This window comes from Pelodiscus sinensis, chromosome 4, assembly GCF_049634645.1.
Source record: "Pelodiscus sinensis isolate JC-2024 chromosome 4, ASM4963464v1, whole genome shotgun sequence".
Lineage (NCBI taxonomy): Eukaryota > Metazoa > Chordata > Testudines > Trionychidae > Pelodiscus > Pelodiscus sinensis.
Window position 1 is genome coordinate 75,598,751 of NC_134714.1, and position 20,504 is coordinate 75,619,254.

At 39.5% G+C, this 20,504-nt stretch overlaps 1 protein-coding gene across 20 annotated transcripts in view; it reads left to right on the plus strand.

The window, feature by feature from the left end:
- The first annotated feature begins 9,338 nt into the window (after positions 1–9,338).
- The window catches only part of CD44 (CD44 molecule (IN blood group)), a 94,331-nt gene continuing 83,165 nt past the window's right edge, over positions 9,339–20,504 (plus strand). For 14 of the 20 annotated variants that reach the window (XM_025185327.2, XM_075927477.1, XM_025185324.2 and 11 more), the window contains exons 1-2: positions 9,340–9,488; positions 15,154–15,253. In XM_025185327.2, coding sequence (XP_025041112.2) covers positions 9,483–9,488; positions 15,154–15,253 — 106 coding nt within the window. In that variant the 5' untranslated portion in view covers positions 9,340–9,482. Of the gene's footprint in view, positions 9,489–15,153; positions 15,254–15,647; positions 15,941–20,504 lie in introns of those variants that run through there. The other 6 variants (XM_025185320.2, XM_025185325.2, XM_075927473.1 and 3 more) reach the window with 2 other exon arrangements.

Here is a 20,504-nt window from a genome sequence, read left to right on the forward strand (position 1 = left end):
ATCAGCTCCTTGAGTATTCTAGGATGCATTTCATCAGGCCCTGGTGACTTGCAGACATCTAACTTTTCTAAGTAATTTTTAACTGGTTCTTTTATTTTAACTTCTAAACTACCCCATTTCCACTAGGATTCACTATGTTAGGCATTCTGTCACCATCCATCTTCTTGATAAAAACCAAAACAAAGAAGTCATTAAGCACCTCTGCCATTTCCAAGTTTCCTGTTATTGTTTCAAATAGCTTCCGTATGAGGAGAGAATAATAAAACTCGAACTTTTCAGCTTGGAAAAGAGATGACTCTGTGGGGATATGATAGAGGCTTATAAAATCCTGACTGGTGTGGAGAGAGCAAATAAGGAAGTACTGTACTATTTTTTTCCTCATGGCACAGAAAGTAGGGGTCACGAAATGAAATTAATTGGGAGCAGATTTAAAATATACAAAAGGAAGTATTTCATCACATAACACACAGTCATCCTATGGAACTCCATGCCAGAGGATGTTGTGAAAGTCAAAATTAAAACAGGGTTTAAAAAGAACTAGATAAATTAATATAGGATAGATCCTTCAATGGCTATCAGCCAGGATGGGCAAAGACAGTGTCCCTAGTCTTTGTTTGCCAGAAGCTAGAAATGGGCAAGAGGGAATGGGCCACTTCATGATTACCTGTTATATTCATTCACTCTGGGACACCTGGCATTAGTCCTCATTGGCCACTGGACTAGATGAACCTCTGAATATGGCTGTCCATATGTTTTTACAAAATACAGGACTATGTAGCACTTTAAAGACTAACAAGATGGTTTATTAGATGATGAGCTTTCGTGGGCCAGACCCACTTCCTCAGATCACATAGTGGAAGACAATAGTCACAACCATATATACCAAAGGATACAATTAAAAAAATGAACACATATGAAAAGGACAAATCAAATTTCAGAACAGAAGAGGGATACGGGGGGGGAGGTAAATGTCTGTAAGCTAATGATATTAGAGGTGATAATTGGGGAAGCTATCTTTGTAATGGGTAAGATAACTAGAGTCTTTGTTAAGACCCCGGCGTAAAGTGTCGAATTTTAGCATGAATAACAGTTCAGAGGATTCCCTTTCAAGTGCAGTTTTAAAAGGCTTTTCAAGCAGGATGCAGGTAATTAAGTCGTTGAGACAATGTCCTTTCTGGTTGAAATGGCAAGAAACTGTTTTTTCTTTGTGATCCTGTCTAATATCTGTTTTGTGGGCATTGATCCGTTGGCGAAGTGTCTGAGACGTTTATCCAATGTACATAGCAGACGGACACTTTCGGCACATGATAGCATAAATTATATTTCTGGATGCACAGGAATATGTGTTCTTGATCTTATAACTCACTTGGTTAGGTCCAATAATGGTATCAGCAGAGTGAATATGTGGACAAAGCTGGCAACGGGATTTGTTGCAAGGGAAGGTACCAGGGTTGGTATTAGTGTGGTATGTCCTGTGGTTGTTGGTAAGAATCATCTTGAGGTTAGGTGGTTGTCTATAGGAGACTATGGGTCTGTCTCCCAGAGCCTCTTGGAGTTTAGTATCCTGTTCCCCAGCAGATGCACGGCATCAGAAAAAAATGGTCTTTGTTCCCCAAATGTGTTGTTTGCACTGAGAGTAATGAAGAAAAATGTGAAGTTAATATGCCGGTGAGATGTGCTAACGCTAATGATCACTGCATGCCTTCGAACATGCTATAGTGCGAGAGCTATTTTACGCCAGCTTCTGTTCTTTACAGGGCCTGTGGATACATGGGAAGCTTCAGACAGACTCCACATCTGCTGCTTGCTTTTAATCTTGTTACAAATAAGCTCTGAATCAGTGTATAGCTAGAAAGTGGAAAATATTTGTCCAATTGCTTAATCCTGCAAGGTGCTAGTTACACTGCACAGCTCTGTACATACTGTCAGCACATTAAGGAAAAAAGATTGGTGAAAGGAGGATATGGATCAGTTAGCAATTCATTTTTCCATTTTTGAGCTCAAAAAAGAAGAAAGAACTTCAATAGAAAATTCAGTAAAAGCACATTTCAAATATTCTTCATTCACCCCTCACCTCCCAGCAATTGGCCAAATGCCAATAAACTCCTGCTCTTCAGAGACTATAAAACAAAATCTGGAGGAATGTGAAGGATGCCAAGTCCATGAGATGGTAAATGGTGCGACAGGTGCCCATTTCAATGGCTAGGCACGATAAAAAGCCAAGTTTTCTTTTTCCCACAGACCTATGAAATCCATCCATCTTTCAAACAAGCAAACCATAGGCTGCCTCAGGACTTGCCTACACATAGGGTACATCTACACTTGCTCCCTAGTTCGAGCTAGGGATGCAAAATGTAGCCGACCAAAACTGCTAATGAAGCGGGGATTTAAATATCCCACGCTTCATTAGCATAATGTCGCCCGTGCATTATTCTGCTCAACAGCTGATTTGAACCAGGAAGTGCGCTCCGGGCCGTGTTAGTTCAAATCAAACCCCTTGGTTTGAAATAACATTACTCTTCATTTTTTGAGGAATAATGTTAGTTCGAACCAAGGGGTTTGATTTGAACAAACGCGGCCTGGAGTGCACTTCCTGGTTCGAATCAGATGTTGAGCGGAATAACCCACGGGCGAGATTATGCTAATGAAGCATGGGATATTTAAATCCCTACTTCATTAGCAATTGAGATTGGCTACATTTTGCATCCCTAGCTCGAACTAGGAAGCAAGTGTAGATGTACCCATAGTGTTGTTTCTGACCAATTCAACATGTGAACACTCTTATTTTGAAAAAACTGAGTGTTTTTTTTTCATATTTGTCTTAATTTACTCTTAAATTAAACAGGAAAAAGGCACTCTTGTTCCAGACAAAGCATGACTACATGAAGAGCTGGTCAGGGCCAGTTACTGAAATTTAAATTCATGCCTATCTTAATCTGCATTTTCAGAAGCTTCAGAAGGGCAGTCGAGTTAGTCAGTACAGAATAAACTTAAAAAACAACAAATGGTCTGGTAGCACTTTATAGACGAACAAAACATGTAAATGGTATCATCAGCTTTCACGGGCACAGCCCACTTCTTCAGATGACCGGAACTCTGTATGTTTTGTTTGTCTATAAAGTGCTACCAGACCATTTGTTGTTTTTTAAGTTTAATCTGCATTAACTTTCAAGTGAAGACAAGTCTTCAGATTCAGTTGGGCTGTATTCTAATTGTTTTCATTGTGTTTCAGCCTCCTTATTATGGAACTAGAAAACCTTATTGTTGGTGGTAAGAGCTCTGAATTATTGCTCAGGTTTGACAGGTTTCCACTCTGGTGGCATTTGAGGTGTGGCATGCTCCTAAGTGAATCACAGCATCAAAGGCATTACAGTTTGACTTATTAGCTCATCTTGTCCATATTTCTGTAAGTCTTTGGTGAATTTCAATGCTGTTCCACTATATAACTGACCTCATTGGTAGGAAGATCTTCCTGATGATAAACTTGGATTTTTCCTTTTTGAATTTCATCTAAACCTATTGGTGTCCAGAGCCTTGGAGAAAAAAACTAAAACTTTTTGCATTGCTTAGCACCTGGCAAATCCAAGATCTGGTATTGAATGGGCTAAAGCTATAACAACTCAAGCCATGATTTTCTCAGGTTTTATGTACAAAGCAGAGAAAGGCCTTGTCCACAAGTCAATGGAAGACCTCCCTGGAAAGCCACAGGGAATTCAAGAAATGATATTTGGGACCTATGGGTTGATCCTTTAAGTTGCTGTTCATTCTGCCTCAGCTGTGACAAGGCCTGTGGATCCTGGCTAAGTCCTACTTGTCACTTGTGGATTCACCAGCAATAGCCAGCTATCATTTTATCAGAAGACAATCATACTTGAAGTATGAGGGATAACCAGTAACAGTAACCCCAACCCAGGAAACTCATATACTTAAAAGTTCAGGGACAGAATGGCCAGCCGTTAGAAAGTGTTTGTTTTCATCCTTCATTAGAATTCATCCAATGGCTTAGTGCATTGGTGAGGATAATGTACTAATGGAGGAGAGATGGTTAGGTGAGCAGACTAAGCCATGATAATTAAAAGTCCCCTTCCATTTTGCACGAGGGCAGGGTTGTTTGCTAACTTAGGGTCTTGGCCACGTTCCAACTCAAATAATTGCATTCGGACTACAAAAACTGTATCCTGTACTGACAACTGCAGAAATTATTCTTTGCTTCTCCCCTTGTGTCAAGCATCTACCACACTGTTAGATGTTGCTGTATGTCAGTGGTAGATGAGTCTGACTTCACGCAGAGTCAGGGACCCTTTAGGATGAACAAACCTACATTATTATTTCTTTAGATATACCTGTCAATGTAAAATAGGTAAAGTGGGAAGAAAATATAGCACAATGGCTGCAATATCTGATAGTAAGATTGGAATCCATTGGTTTGAACCCTGGATAATCTGGGATAGCTACAGCATTATCGTGTTTCTGCCTGCATGTTACAGGCATTTGTGCCAACTCCACAGCCTTCCTGAAAGACTCTCTTCACATCATCATAAACCTCCTTCCACTCCACTTCTTACCTCGTTGATAGCCAATGGGTTAAGACACATCATGTGGTACCTGTTACCCTGGAGGCATCCATTCCTGCATTGCCATGCTGCCCACGTATTCTGCCAAGGCAGTTACAGAGTGCGACTGGACTCCTGATAACAGTCCCAAAAACTTGAATCTGTGTGTAGGCTAGTTCTGGGCTTCCTAGCAGAGATGGCCATATGGGCACTATACAGTGCTGCATGCTATAGCTAACTAGCGCCAAACAATGACTTGCATCTTCCCTCAGAAAGAACCCTATGAAAAAGTGATATAATCCTATCCTGTTTTAAAATCATAGCGGCATAAAATCATAGGATTGGAAGGAACCTCCAGAGGTCATCTGCTCTAGTCTCCTGCACTCATGGCAGGACTAAGTATTAACTATTCTGAACCATTCATGACAGTTATCTAACCTGCTCTTAAAAATCTTCAGAGATGGAGATTCCACAACCTCCTTGGACAATTATTTCAGTGTTTAACCACCCTGACATTTAGAAAGTTTGTTGCAGGAGTCCTGGATCCATTTAGTATCATCTGTCTTTTACGGTTTTAGTGAGCATCTTCCTTCATCTAGAGTCTTTCCCCCTCAGGGAGATTTTTTTTGTATATTAATACAGTTATTAAATAAAGCAATCTGGGTAGAGTATGATATACCAGCTTAAAGTTTTTATATGTATAAAGATCTTTATTCTAGCTTGAATTCCTCAGGATAGGGATAGGTTTTCTAAAAGACACACAGTTACATTGTGCAGGTACAACGGACAGCAGATAAACATCAGAGAGATCCTTGATTATTCTTCTCAAACCCCTTTGTATTTTACAGAGATCACTGAAGTTGCCTTCACACAATATTTTTTGGAAAAGCTGATGACTCAGCCCTAGATGTTTTCTTGTACAGTCAGCATAGATTGGCTGCAGCTTTAATTTCCTTAGGAGTTTTAATAATACTAGACTTGACATGTTCAAAATGCTGTGCAGTCCTGAACAGTTTAACCTTCCCAACACCTCTGTGAAATATTACAAGTAGTAAGTGGTAACTAATAGTAGTAACTTATTGATCACCATGTTCCATACAAGCAGACTGTAAATTTTTCAGATGTCCATTATTCATTTATAAATTCCTTCACAAATATTTACCCTCCTATTAATAGCTCACAAATAGTTGGAAAAAACGGGGCATGCAAACATCCCTGTTCTCCATTCTGTATTGCTTAGCTATCTAGGTCACATGATATTGTTTCTGTTCCCTGATTTGATGATTCACATAATTAACCAACAAGTTTGTTTTTTACAACCAAATTAAAAAAATTCTCTTGATGGCTATTGGAGCACGGAATTTCCTTTCTGTGAGTATATCTGCTGATGATGCCTATAAACCAAAATGTCTGTCTAAAGCAAACCTAAAGGTTGACCCACAATTGGCCAGCAATGCATTTTCATATAAAAATTAATATTAATAGGAAATGTGTTCATTCTTTACTGTGATATAATTACTGTCCCTGTTTACAGATGGGGAACTGAGATTGACTTATCCAAGGCCACACAGAGAGTTGGTGCCAAATCAGAGACTGGAACCCAAGGATTCCCTACTCATATTCCTGTGTTCAGTCCATTGTTGTTCTCTGGAACTTGCCCTTCCAATTAAAATTTAAAAAGTTATGGCTGTCACAGAGAAGTAAGAAAAAGATAAGATAAAACCCATAAACTTCAGCTTCTATTGGCCCTTGAAAAGGACACTTATTATAACGATGCATTGAAAATGAATGAGGTACAGTGTGTGGCTGAACCCTTCCCCATCATGGTATCACATTGAACAATGAAGTGCACTATGAGTGTTTTCCTCTCTCTCTCAAGTATCTGGCACTGACTATTGTTTAAGGCAGGATCTTGGACTAGAGAGATCATACTATTTCTGTTCCCTGATTGGATGATTCACATAAGTAACCAACAGCTTTGTTTTATACAACTGAATAAAAAAAATAACTTGATGGTTCTTGTAGCACAGTTTCTGTGAGTATATCTGATGTGGCAATTCCTGTTTCTAATATTAGTTCTCTATCTTATGATAGCACTGCTGTCCCCTCCATCTATTTCTCTACCTATCTGCAAAACTGTTTGCAAAATGTGGAAATTCCTTCTCCCTGCATGATTGCATGTCCCTTGTTTTTCTGTCTACTCCACTCAATTTAACAAAACACTGCCTTTAGAGATATCCTCAGTTCTGAAGTTTTGTCTTTTTTATGCAGTGAGGAAAACTTCACTCATCTACCATGTTTATTTTCTCCCAGCAATTTCCATATCAAATGAGTGCAGGTTGCAGATAAAAAGATTTTCTCACTGCCATCATTACAGACTGAGAGAAAGCTATGGGAACTCAGAGAAGGCTATGGGTGCATCATCTCCACTACTAATGGATCCGTAGATGAATCTGGGCTCCCAGCAACATCTCTGCAGGCTCACTGCCTTCCAGCTGGATTTTTTTGAGACACTGCCTGTGCAGTCCCATTGTCCTATGTCTTGACAGATGTTCATGATTAGCACTTAGTATGCAATCTCTCATTCTTCCACAAGAAGGAATAGAATCCAGTTCACTCAGCCTTGGCTGTGTGTTAGCTCTGCAGGACTAACAGGAATACAAATCAGAAAAGCCCTGTAATCACTAAAGTTAGCAGCTCTGACTCTGAAAATGCAAAAGGAGTTGTTCTGCTGAGTAAGAAGCAGCACTGTGTGGTGGTGGATAGCAAAATGGAGGCTGGGTGCTGCTGGCCTGCTGAGTGACCATAGGCAAATTCCTTCCTCACCTTGTGCCTTACTTATCTAATCTGTAAAACAACGATAGTGCTTTGTACAGCACTTTGAGATCTCCTGCGGAAGAGTGCTATGTAAGAGCTAGAGGTTACTATTTTCAGAGGAGAACCAGACTTAAAGCAAGAAGACAGGCAGATTTCCTCACATGTGCTTCCTTGGTAAAATAAAACTGTTCCAAACCATTAGAGTCTGACTTTTGCTTCCCCTGTATGCGGTACATCAAATGCAGTGCATACGCCTTCACCTTTCTGCCCCATGCCAGCATGGAACCAGCTATTACCTAAGTTACTGAAAACAAACATATGCCTTTTATGGCCTCTAAAAATATCATGCTTTTGTTCACTTTCAGTCTGCACTGGGATCAAATACTGATGGCTAGATACAAGTTGCCAGCCAAACGGCTATTGTGCTTTTTATATACTGATTATGTATGCTTTAGTGAGTTGTTTGCTAATGGAAAGGAAAGACTTGAACATTCATTCCCGCACGCTTCTATTTAGTGTACGACTTACGCATGGCTGTGTCAGTAACAGGGGTGGCACACATCCAGCACTGCTGCTTTGCAACCAGTAACTGTCACAGAGATAAATCCAACATGAATTTTGCTTCTGCTTTTTTCAAATAGTAACATATGTTGTGTTTATCATCGGCTGTGAATCTAACCAGGCAGTGCCACCCTACACAAACAGGGCAAACTGTTCATGCAACAGGTGAGCTGTGCATAATGCATGTGACTAGAACAAACCCCCACATTTCAGGACCGTATGTGCGGGGGAAGGGAGGAGATTGGAAGGTGTGCAAAGGGTGCAAAAGTGCTTCCCATGCTCCCCCAAGTAATCATGTTCTGGCTGACCAGGCAAAGGCAGGAGTGGTGCGCTGCCTGAGACTCCTTCACTTGTGCTCTGGCCAGCCTGGAGAAGGATGGGGCTGATTTTCCCACTCACATGGGAGACCCTATTCACAGCCTTGTGGTCCAGATTTACCAAAAAAGCTCTCCATCCCCAGAAATTCCTGCATATGGGTCTGCATTTGCCCCCAAACCTGGATCCTGTATGCACATATGGACTGATTCAGAGCCCATTGAAATCTCCTTGACTTCCAAGGGCTTCAGACCAGCCCATCCTGTGCAGCTGAACACACAAATACATATTTGCATGTGCAGTACGAGTTGTCAGATGCAGACGTAGGAGTTTTACCTAGGTAGCAGGAGTGTGTGTGTTTGTATAGCTCATCTGTTGTTCTGGGGCTTTGTAAGTCTGGCCCAACCATTTAAATATACAGTGTACCAAAGAGGAAGAGTAGATGACAGACCAAGAACAGAGAGATCTAGAAGAGGGGAAAGAGTATGAGATAGGGGAAGTAGCTGAGTGAAGGCTGGAGTGCCTATGGATGAGGAACAGAGGGAAGGAGAGAGTGAGAGAAGGGACACACTGAAAGACACATTGAGAGAGAAACCCATAGGTGTATGTTCCACCTATTACTAAACATAAAAGGAAAGAGGGACAAAAGGATTAGCATACAAATAGCAGTGTATACCTCAAGATGTACGTTTTCAGGTTCTCATTACTCCACACCAGGCTTTCCTGAGGTGGCAGAGGGAATAATTCCAACTACCTACAGAGAGCCTATTTCCTGATTTCCCTTCCAGTTCTCCCCATCCCCCAGAATTTTGGCTTGGTTAGTGACTAATGCATTCAATATGCCTCTGCTACATGCTAGCACACACATCTGGCTTGTGGCTGCATCTCTTGTATGCTCTGTGCAGATCTCCCACTATGCATCCCTGCCTCACACACACAGGTAGAAAATGGTCGATGGTGGAGAGATGGCAAAGGGGGACGGACAACATGTCTTCTTTTCTGTGCAATGCTGCAGGCTATATGGGCTGGCCAGGGATCAAGTGTTTTTGATTAAACATTAAACTTAAGGAAGCTGGTGGAAGCACGTGCTCCAAAGCAGAAGGGCGTTTGTGAAATGTCCTTGACTATAAATTTGAACATCAGACGCTATTGCAGCTTTTGCTCTGAATTGTTTTAGTTCATGATTGGGAGAGCAGCGGCAAAGCAGCAAGGCAGAGGGAGCTGAGGAGGCTCAACATGAAGGTACCATTCTGAGTTGCTTCTCTTTTTAGAAATAAACAACTGGGAGTCATTGTTTATCTTCCTAACACTGTGCAGGATACAGGCAGTAAATTACATCTGGGAACACAAAGTTGATGGGAGTAGAATCCAGTGCCCAGTTTCCCAAGGGAGGGAGTGTTTTGCCCTCCGGCCAAAGGAGCCGCTTGTCTGAGTCAGCACAGAGGTGCACTTCAGAGGGTTTTTCTATCAGAAAGTTTAGGATCATTTCCTTTACAAAACTCTGTTTCAGGATTAACGGTGACAATTAAAGCTAGGCTGAAATTTAACAATGATTTCAGAGTGGGAACACAGGACCAAAATAGATTAAAAAAAATCCTTTTGTGCTTAATAGTTAATAACAGGTGTTGAAAGTAAAACTGTCTTACTCTGAATCACAGGCCATGTTACTCTGAACTAAGGTTTGGTTACAAATTGCACACCATAACCCACTTAAACAGCATTATACTTTTATTCCACTTTATTCTATGTATTCAGGGGCTCCAGTGTGTATTTAGACAGTAAGCGGGGTGTGTGGCTGGGTTGCTGGGTGGGAAACTATTTTCAGTCCCACAAAAAATGTGAACAAATATTTTTTCTCTACATACAGGCAGTCCCCAGGTTACGTACAAGATAGGGACTGTAGGTTTGTTCTTAAGTTGAATTTGTATGTAAGTCAGAACTGGTACATATTGTAGGGGAAACTCTAGCCAAACATTTCTCCAGAGCTCAGTTTTATTCTCCCACACCTCACTTCTCTCAGTCCTTTATTCTCAAGCTGAGGTATCTGCTGAGAAAAGCCGCTCTGCGTCTCCCTGGTCTGCTGGGAGGGGAGGGGGCACAGCTAGTGCGGGGTTGCCTCACCCCGTTTGTAAGTAGGGATCTGATGTAAGTCGGATCCATGTAACCCGGGGACTGCCTGTATTTTTAGCTGTTGATAGTACATGGAAAACTTTGTTAAAACTGGAGGTTTTAGGCTTAGAAAAAAATCATTTTTTTCAACAAAATCTCTCTATTTTTTAGCAGGGAATTTTTTGCATACATTTGTTTTACTGGGAAACTATGTGCCGTAAATAAAGTCCATTTTGACTGAATCTTTTACAAGGTCTATTGCACGCATCAAACTATACATCTTACTGTGTATATAAATACAAACACCATGGTAAAATCCTGATCCTGCTAAGTCAGCTGGAAGTTTTGAGACTTCAATGGGACTAGAATTTCACTCTGTAAGAGGAGCATCCCAGTGTAGATACTTTTTTTACACTGTTGTAAACCACATATACAGCTTTACTAGAGATCAAAATACTTGCAGAATCCATAATAATGTCTTTAGCAATATGAATTGGTGATACCTACAACACTATGAATGATGAAACAAAGAATCAACTGTTCAGGTGCTCACATGAATAGAAATAAAATTTCTGTAGTACCTAACACCATTATAAATTCTATACCCCATTCCAGGAGCTTTATAGAAAAGCCATTTTAGAAAAGTTTGAGAGCATTTAATATTTTTAGTTGTGTTACATTTACTGTTCTTCGGTGTTTGTAGCCAAGCTGAGGACTGAGAGAGTAAAAAAATTCTAAGAATATATATTTTAGGAACTACAAATATTTAGCTATTGAAATATCCTTTTGGTACCTAATAATTTCATGGGGGCAAATCTCTAATTCTGGAAAATCAGTGGAGCTCCATTAAAGACAAGTGGCACTGTGCTGATTTACATCCGTTGAGGATCTGGCTTAGGATTTTTATGTGCCTATAACATGGTGCTGTCTCTGAGTAAACACCAGTGCTGCATATTCCACTAAAACAGTAGGGCAATTCCTTTTCTAAGTGTCATAAAGCTCCTTTCTCTAGCCCGCCAACATTATGAATCCAAAATCTGGGCTAAACTGTGATCAACCAACTCCTCAGGCCAAAGTATTTTGGGAGGAGGAGAAGGATGTGGAATTCCACATTTAGGTGGAAAAGAAGGAAACAGTTTTGTGTCAGGTATTGTTTAAAGGCATCTGTTTGAAGTGGCTTAACAATTTGGAATGTTAAACTAAGTCCCAGGAAGATGGATTAGTGGGCAGAGGGCAGACAAAGTGGACAAAAGTATGTATTAAATGTATATTACCTGGCTAGTGGTTTACCACATGTGGTGACATCCAGGTGATAAAGTGTATTTATCATGTAGCTCTGACAGCCTCTCTTGAACTATGCACTAAGGCATCTATTTACCTGGACTACTTCTAACATTCTAAATCTCTATACAATCCCATACAACAATATTTTCCAACCAAATCCCACCCCAATAAGGAATTTTCCCCAAAATTACTCTATTCTACAATGTAGAACAGATGAGTCACGGGTTTATGATTTGTTGTCTTGAGACCCACATAGGGTAGACCTGGAAGTTTTTTTTCCAGTTGAAAGCCAAGAATTCCCATTTCCAGAGGGAAAAGAAAGATACTTAGCTGCTGTAAATGGACATACCTTCTACAAAATCAGTGGAACTCTCCAATTTACTTCAGCTGATAAGCTAGGTTTTTTTTTTCTAACACTGATTGGACCTTAACACTTTGATGTTTTATGTATAAAAAGAGTAGTTTAGTGCAGTTTTTAGAGTTTTTACAAAATTGTTATATTTTTCCTTCTATAATTCCAATTAGACACACAGGGCTATATTTAAGACTGGGTCTCTTCAGCTTGCAAAAGAGATGACTAGGGAGGGATTTGATAGTGGTCTATAAAATCTTAATTGGCGTGGAAAAAGTGAATAAAGAAGAGTTATTTACTCTATCCCCTAACATAAGAATGAGAGGTCACCAAATGAAATGAATAGGTAGCAGGTGTAAAACAAACAAAAGGGAGTAGTTCACCCAACAAAATCAACCTGTGGAACTCCTTGCCAGAGGATGTTCTGAAGGCCAAGACTATAACATGATTAAAAAAAGAGCTAGATAAATTCATTGAGGATAAGTCCACCAATGGCTATTAGCTTGAATGGACAAGGATGGAGTTCCTAGCCTCTGTTTGTCAGAAGTTGGGAATGGGCGACAGGGGTGGATCACTAGATGTTTACCAGTTCTGTTCATTCCCTCTAGGGCACCTGGCATTGACTACTGTCAAAATACTGGGCTAGATGATGGTCTGACCCAGTATGGTCATTCTTATGTTCTCATGTGCCTATTTGCATCCTGGAATAGCTAAATCATTGATAAAATGGCGCATAATTCAAGGGCAGTCTAGTTTTACTCAATCAATCAATAAATAGACTAGAGTGCTCTCTTAATAGTCTATAAGCCTATGAACAATATATATTTTCTTTTGAAAAAATTAGAAGTTATTTTACATATTTGTTATTAGTGCAACTGCTGTAGAAATACTGCGACCAGTTCTGTTGTCTATATACAAAAAGGATGTTGATAAATTGGAGCGTGCTCAAAGAACAGTCACAAGAATAATTAAAGGATTAGAAAACATGCCAGATTGTGACAGACTCCAGGAGCGCAATTAATTTAGCTTAACAAAGAGAAAGTTAGGGATGACTTGCTGTAGTATTTTCACGGGGAACAAATAATGGACTCTTCAATCTTGGGCACAAAGGCATAACATGATCCAAACATGGGACATATTCAGATTGGAAACAATGCGTAAATTTTTAATGGTAAGAGAAATTAGGCACTGGAACAATTTGGCAGAGATCACAGTGGATTCTCCATCACTAGCAATTTTTAAATAAAGATTGGATGTCTTTTTAAAAGATCTGCTCTAGGAATTATTTTGGGGAAGTTCTATGGCCTGTATTGTGCATGAGGTCAGATTAGATGATCACAATTGTCCCTCCTAGCCTTGGAATCTCAGCATTTATCAAGCTTGAACAAAGAGACGTTAATACATCCACATGAAATATGTTTAAAGTATAACTTTGAAGTTGTACACTACATAAACAAAACTCTGAGTCTGCATGATTTAAGGAAAGGATTCCACTTTGACCATGTCCCATTTGCAGTTTCTAAAAATGGGAGTCGCTGAGGAAGGCCAGCCAGCCATTTTTCAGAATGAATTATTAGAAATGTTTACAAAAGCCATCAGTCCTCTCGGTAGTTTCATTATGTCTGTCTTGTAAATGCTCCAGAACCTAACTTTATTCTGGATTTTAAATTTCATATAATGGAATTAGATACTGGAAAGACTCATTAGAGTTCAGTCATTGTCCTTCAACCTTATCCAGATTTTTATAATAGATTTCCTAGTGATTTGTCCAATCTAGTTTGAAAGATGTCCTAGAATAGGACCTTACACCACTTTCCTTTAGAGATTATTTAAGAGTTTCCTTCACCGAGAACTTGCTGTTCCCCTAGCTGTCAAAATACTACATCTTCTGTTTCACAGGCACATCCTGAAATACTGTGTGTTGTTTCCAAAATCTCATTCAAAATTCCTAAAAAGTCCTTTGTTGTATAAAGATTTTGTTCCTGTGGTGGGAGAACCTATACACTGTACTTTTCCATTGTTTATCATTTGTGAAATTAAACATTAATTTAGAAAATCTTTAATGTGTGAAATAGATGGTTCAATAATATCAATAGTAAAATTATATAGAAATTTTAATCTGTAGGTTGCTCACTAAAATGTACCTCTGATCCATCACAGAATCATAGACCTAGAAGGACCTTGAGAGGTCTTTTAGTGCAGACCCCTGCACTAAATGCAGGACTAAATATTATCAATAGTGACTGAAAGCCATTGCTATGTCCTAGTTGTTAAAGACTGATGTGTAATGTGTGCTGTGGTCTCTGCCCAGTGCCAATGAAACAATATTTACTTCATGTAAGCCATCACTATAACTGACATCACAGATGGGAAGTTGAGGTATGGACTTTGGAGAATGTACAGAACAGGACAGGACGGTGATACCTTATACTATCAAAACTCATGTTGTACCCATGCATGCATAAATAGTCTCCAGACCCTTCCATCTGCATCTCTCAACAACTTTAATATAAAACTCAACACTGCAATCAGTAGATGTACCTATAGAAAATAGTTGTCATACTTTCATCGACTCTACTATTGCCTTTTGGGTTCTTCTCTTAGGCTACGTCTAGACTGCAGGCTTCTTTCAGAAGAAGCTTTTCCAGAAGAGATCTTCCAAATAAACTTCTTCTGAAAGAAAGTGTCCACACTGCCAAAGCGCATTGAAAAAGTGATCTGCTTTTTCGAAAGAGAGTGTCCACACTGAATGGATGCTCTCTTGCATGTAAGCTGTGATTGCTATGGATGGAGTGGCCACTTGGGCACCTGTGCTTTTTCCTCTTTCCTCTTTTTTCGAAAGAATTCCTTCCCTGTCCACACATGCCTTTTCCGAAAAAGCTCTTTTGGAAAAAGGCTTCTTCCTCATAGAAAGAGGTTTACCAATGTTGGAAAAAATCCTATGTTCTTTTGATTTTTTTTCCGAAATATCACGATTGCAGTATGGACGTAAGTGAAGTTTTTCGGAAAAACAACTCTTTTTCCAAAAAACTCTGTAGTGTAGTCAGCTTTACACCATAAAAAGAAGGAATCATTGGTTTCAGCCTAGTTCCCAGTGAGCATCTGATGCTTCTGACACAGAATCACCCACCATTATAACTCTCTTGTTGGTGATGTCTGCAGAGAAGCCATGGATTGAATGGGCCATGGAAACTGAGCTGTACCCTCATACTTTCTGCAGTGGTGGTCTCTCCAGATCAAAACAGAGGCATGCTGGGAAAAGGTAAGTGTGAAGAAAATCAAATCTACCTGTACTTCACCTGGACATCATAACCCTGTGCTGTCACTTTAGTATCCCCCCCCTTTTTTTTTACTAGCACTAAATTCATTGAAAAATGAAAGAAAATTGAAAGAGAAAAATGTTATTTAGAAATGTTTGGAAAGTTATAGATATCTTGGTGGATTTCTAAAACTCAGTTATTTTATGTTCTCCTGTCATAATAAAAAGGCTTCTAAACAGGCTGAGGGAGTGGATGCTGATAAGTCAGTCCCTTTCTCAGTTAACTCGTGAGAAATTGTGGAAATTTTCAACAAAGAAGCAGTAATATTACACCCATATGTAAAAGAGGTTTGGTGCCTCTCTAAAATCCCACTGTAGCTGCTTAGTCAGAAGTAGTAGCTTTTCCCCACCCACCCCCTTGCTCCGTCTACTTTTGTTTCCACATGGGTGTGACTTTTCAGCTCCCCCCTCCCTGTTATGTCACTGCTTCAGTTTCTTTAGAATCAGAATAAAAACTGCAGCAAACTTCAGAGCTCATTGACTACAGGCTGAATGAGGCTTTTTTGATTTGTTGCAACCTTCAAGGATCTCCTTAGTTTTGGCAAAGTAACTCCGAAGAAACAATGAGCAAGTTTTTGTTGTGTGCAACTTTTGGATTATACTTGCTACAGCTTTGTCTAGCAGAGACACGTAAGTAATGTATGAATGAAAATGCTAATGTTTGCTAATAAGTTTATGCTTCAGAAAGCAACAACTAACCAGCTAGCAGCCTGCTTGTCACACTAGCACATTTTTGAGTAAACGTTTATTATCTGTAAGTTCCTTTCCAGCAAAAAACATACCAAAATAGAACTTGTGCAACTTTTCTTTTTTACATGCAAGAAAAGAAAATGTATGTTAACTACAACTAAAAATACTGAGGCGTTAACTGTAGATCCTCAAAGTTAAGTTTAAATGAAGAACTGAAGTACAATAGAGGACTGATCTTCATCAGAACTGTTCTAAATTAAACTGTAGAAACTGCTGTTATTTATTTATTTTGCTCTACCAAGGCTGTAAAACAGACATGGTGGGGGGGCAACCCTCTTGGCATACAATAGCTGTATTATTAGGTTCACACAAGCTGAACTAAAGGCTAATGAATACAGGGATGGGATGCAAAAACTAGGACAGTCATGCTGAAAAGAAACTTAATTGCTATGAACTGTGACTGAAATCTGAAAGGGTTTTATGGCAATGGCATATTTTTCTGACCTATCTCTAAAGCTTTTTTTTGAGGGTGGGGGATTGGAGCAAACAGAGGAGTTTGATGGAGATGAAGAATCTACACTTTCATAGTATGCCTATCAGTCCTGGAATAAATAACTTATTTTCAGAAATGAAATCTGAAAATCAAATGTCCAGGATGACAAGATTACCTTAAAATTAGTTGTGGCGAAGACACAACAATGTTTGGGGAAAATAGCTGTGCCTTTAACAGAGTCCCATTGTAGCAAAAATTGTTTTGAGTTGCTTTAGAAGGAAATGCTTATCGTTCCACCTTTGTTTTCTACTAACCAATTATTGGGAGTGTAACAAAATATATTTCTCATAGACACCATTACCTTAGTGCTTTTATGCTTACCTCTTGTTTAATCAAGCACTAATCAATACTTTTACGATGGCTCCAGTTTTGCAGATCTGTGAATGGGTGTGTCAGGATGAATAATTCCAGACACATCAATGTTAGCTGGAAAAAGCCTTCTGCATTAAATTCTGAAATATTCTTTTTATACTAAGTGAAAATTTCATACTAAAATCAGGGACTTGGATAATTCATTTAGACTCAGGTAGACGAACTGGAGGCTTGTCTGAGGTGCATCTGAGCTGTAGGTAGAACTTTGACTTAGTATGTATATATAATGATTAAGATGATCTGGTTATCCTTTGGCAGTTCATAAAAGGATTCATTTATTGAGCAAAAGTGCCATAAATAAACACAGTACGCATTTACTCTGGAGGTAACACCTTGGAGAAGAAAACTCCATAGTCTAGTTCTCGGTGCAGCTACAAAAAACATGTCAAACTTCACATACACCTCACAGGAAAGTTTCTTTAGAGGCTGAGCATGGGATTAGTTAATAACTACAATATGTTTTACTTGTTAGCAGTGCATTCCATCCTACCGATTAATGACTTTAAAATGGCAGCTTATTTGTAATAGTATCCTACTTACAGTGTGTCAGAAAATACTAGCAGTTACATTTGGAACACGATGTAAAAGAGAAGTCCTGAAGTGTGAAATTCAGATTTGCTCCCATGTTTGAATCTTCCTAAAGTTTGGAAATGTTTGAATCTGAAATTTTGGTTCAGACTCATCTCTGACACTCTAGTTTGCTTACCAGGTCTCAGTTGCAGGTAGGGTAGGTTTCACTTGTTCTGCTGGGAAGTGATGATGACATCAATGAATGTTTAAGCAGAGTTAGGACTTGTCTAAACAAAGTTGCTCCTGTTTTAGAAATCCTGATTAACTCCGGGCACAGGTACTCTTATTCTAGAACAAAAGCGTCTGCCATGTACGTACTCAAGAAAAACTCTCAAGTGTAGACAAGCTCTTAGAGTCACGGTATGAGGCCTACAAATACAGTGGCTAATGGGAAGATTGGGATCGATGGAGACAGATTGCTGTCTTGAGATTAGACCTCTGGCTTCAGAACTCGGAAGGTAGGAAAGAGGACATCTTGACTGGAGATAAATCCCTCTATGGGATAAATTTTCCCCAATTCTGCCACAAAACCTGTATAAGCTAATTGCCTTCAAACTCTTTGCATCTGGCGAAAGAAGTTGGTATGGAACCAGGGATCTAAAGTGTAAATAAAAGGGAGAGCTATGAATATCATTGAGAGAGGCAGAGTGCCCATTGGCATAGAAGCGGTGGCCAAAGTTGCATCACAAGAGGAGGTGAAAGAAAAGGGATAATTATAATGTATCCATCAGTCAAAGAGAAAAGGGACACTACCTGCCTTTTGGGTGATATATGTCTTTGGCAAATCTGTACCTAAAACAATTTGAACTAGCCCTTTGTGCTAGTTTATTTCCATAAGGATGTAGCATTGTGTACCTTGGCCATTCTCCCAAAACTCTCAGTAACTAGATTTTAACAAAGATTGGTTTGAGCTGCCATAGTCATTTAATGGAAAAGATACAAATCTGCCCTTAGGCCTCCTGTGTAAAGCCAACAGGTTGCATTAGGGATGGTGCTGCATTGTTTGGAGAAGGGGGTGCTAGGAGTTTGGTCAGGGATGGTGGCAGCACAGTGCGCAGAGGGAGATGGAGGAAGGCCTAATGGGGCGGGGGATAAATGTTACCACAGACGTGGCTGAAAACCCTTTAAGCTAAACTATCTTACACACAACTGGAAGCAACTCATAGTTTCAGCTAAGATTAAGTGAAACATCAGAACCATATCTGACATGTCCTTCTCTGTGGAACTTTCAAGGACCTGGTCTAGAAACATTATTAATTTTGCTGATGCTGCTATTTATATTGCCCCACAAATGTGCATAGGATAGTTCTTCAGTAGTTAGTGTGCCAAACAATCCTTGTGCAAACACGCTCAGGGACCACCTAGAACAATAAGGCACAGACTAGCATGCAGTCATTACAGTGAGATTGCTTGGTGGAACAGATGCAGTCTCCAGTCTACTTTCGAGGAGAAAAGGGAAACGGGTTGTTGCCCTCATTTGGATAATAATTGCAAAGATGTTTCAAATGTAAAGGACATGGAAGGCAACGAGAAGGTGCAAAGGGGATGAAGGCAGTAGTCGAGAGACGTGCTTGGATGAATGTAAGGAGTACTGTAAAAGGCAATTATGGACTAGGGTGGAGGTATGGAGAGCTTTGAATGACAAGAAAAGTCGGAAGAATAGAGGAAGCTAGAGCCGAGGGAGAGGAATTGGGAAGTTGTTGTCAGAAAAACAGGAAAATAAGATGATCTTTGAAATGCCGCATTTGGTAGACTAGAAATTTGAGAAGCAGTGTCGAGAGAGAAGAGAGATTTCAGTAATACAGTTGGGATATAACTAGAGCATAGTCTACAGATTTGACAGTAGGGTGAAAGAGAAAGGAGTAATTTTGGAGGCACTGTAGGTAGGGCAAATATCTGTATCCAAGCATTTTCAGAAGCAAAAACTAGGTAGTAGCAGATGGTAGTGTTGTTGCCAGAGAAGAGATAGTTTGATAGAAACAAACATAGATTAGTTTTGGACAGATTAAGCTTTGGGAAATATCAGAGAAATAGACAAAGAGAGGTGGGGAAAAGTAATTAGCAGCAAAGATGTAATGCCTGTGGCTTTGAAAACTATGGGACCTACAAGGACTCGGGGGGGATTCTACATTTTTCTAGCTGTGTTTTTACTTTCCAATGATGGTACTCTTGTGTTTGCTGTGTTTCTGGCTGTTGTAGTTAATGATCCTTTCAAACTATAGAATCAGGGCTAGGGAAAGGAAATGTATGCATTAAACCCTTGAGTTGCCATTTCCTTTATCTAGCATAGGGGCATATATCTAGCTATGGCTATAGCTGAATCTATTTCTATATATTTAACATAGACTTCCATTTTAATTGCTTTATACACATCCATAACTGAATTTGCATAATTCCCCACTGTGTACCTAATTTCATAGAGAGGCTAATAATAGAACAAGCACTGCCTACTGTAATAGTCCTTCTTGCTTTAAAAAGAACAACAAATCAATACCAGTCAAAGTTAAGACTGAATACAAAACCAGAGCAGTTCCCTATTGTGACCTTGATCAAGCAGTCACAATTATCTATATAGCACCTTTAAAGGCAGCAATCGCCTACAATTTTCAAAGATCAGTGCTGCTGGTCTGAAAAATCATTCAGCACTAAGCACAACAGATCTCTTCACATCAGTTAATAAACAAGAACATACGATTATCCTTAATCAAATACTAGTTTCAATTTTCAGCACTGAAATTCATGTAGTAGATCCACTGAAGTTTACACTTCATCTTGAAGGTCAACAAAAGTTAGGGTTGTATTAATAGAAACTGGAGACAAGATATGAACTTTTTCATCATTAGCTCCCTGTTTTAAAAAGGCCATAAAACTGCTATAACGCAGATTCCTGTCTCCTAATTTTTTGTCTTTAATCATATGGCCATCCTTCTTCCCTAATACATTTGGTGGTCCCAGGCCATTCTTTATGGATTAGGGGCAATCGACACATCTTCAATCTTTTTGGTGTAA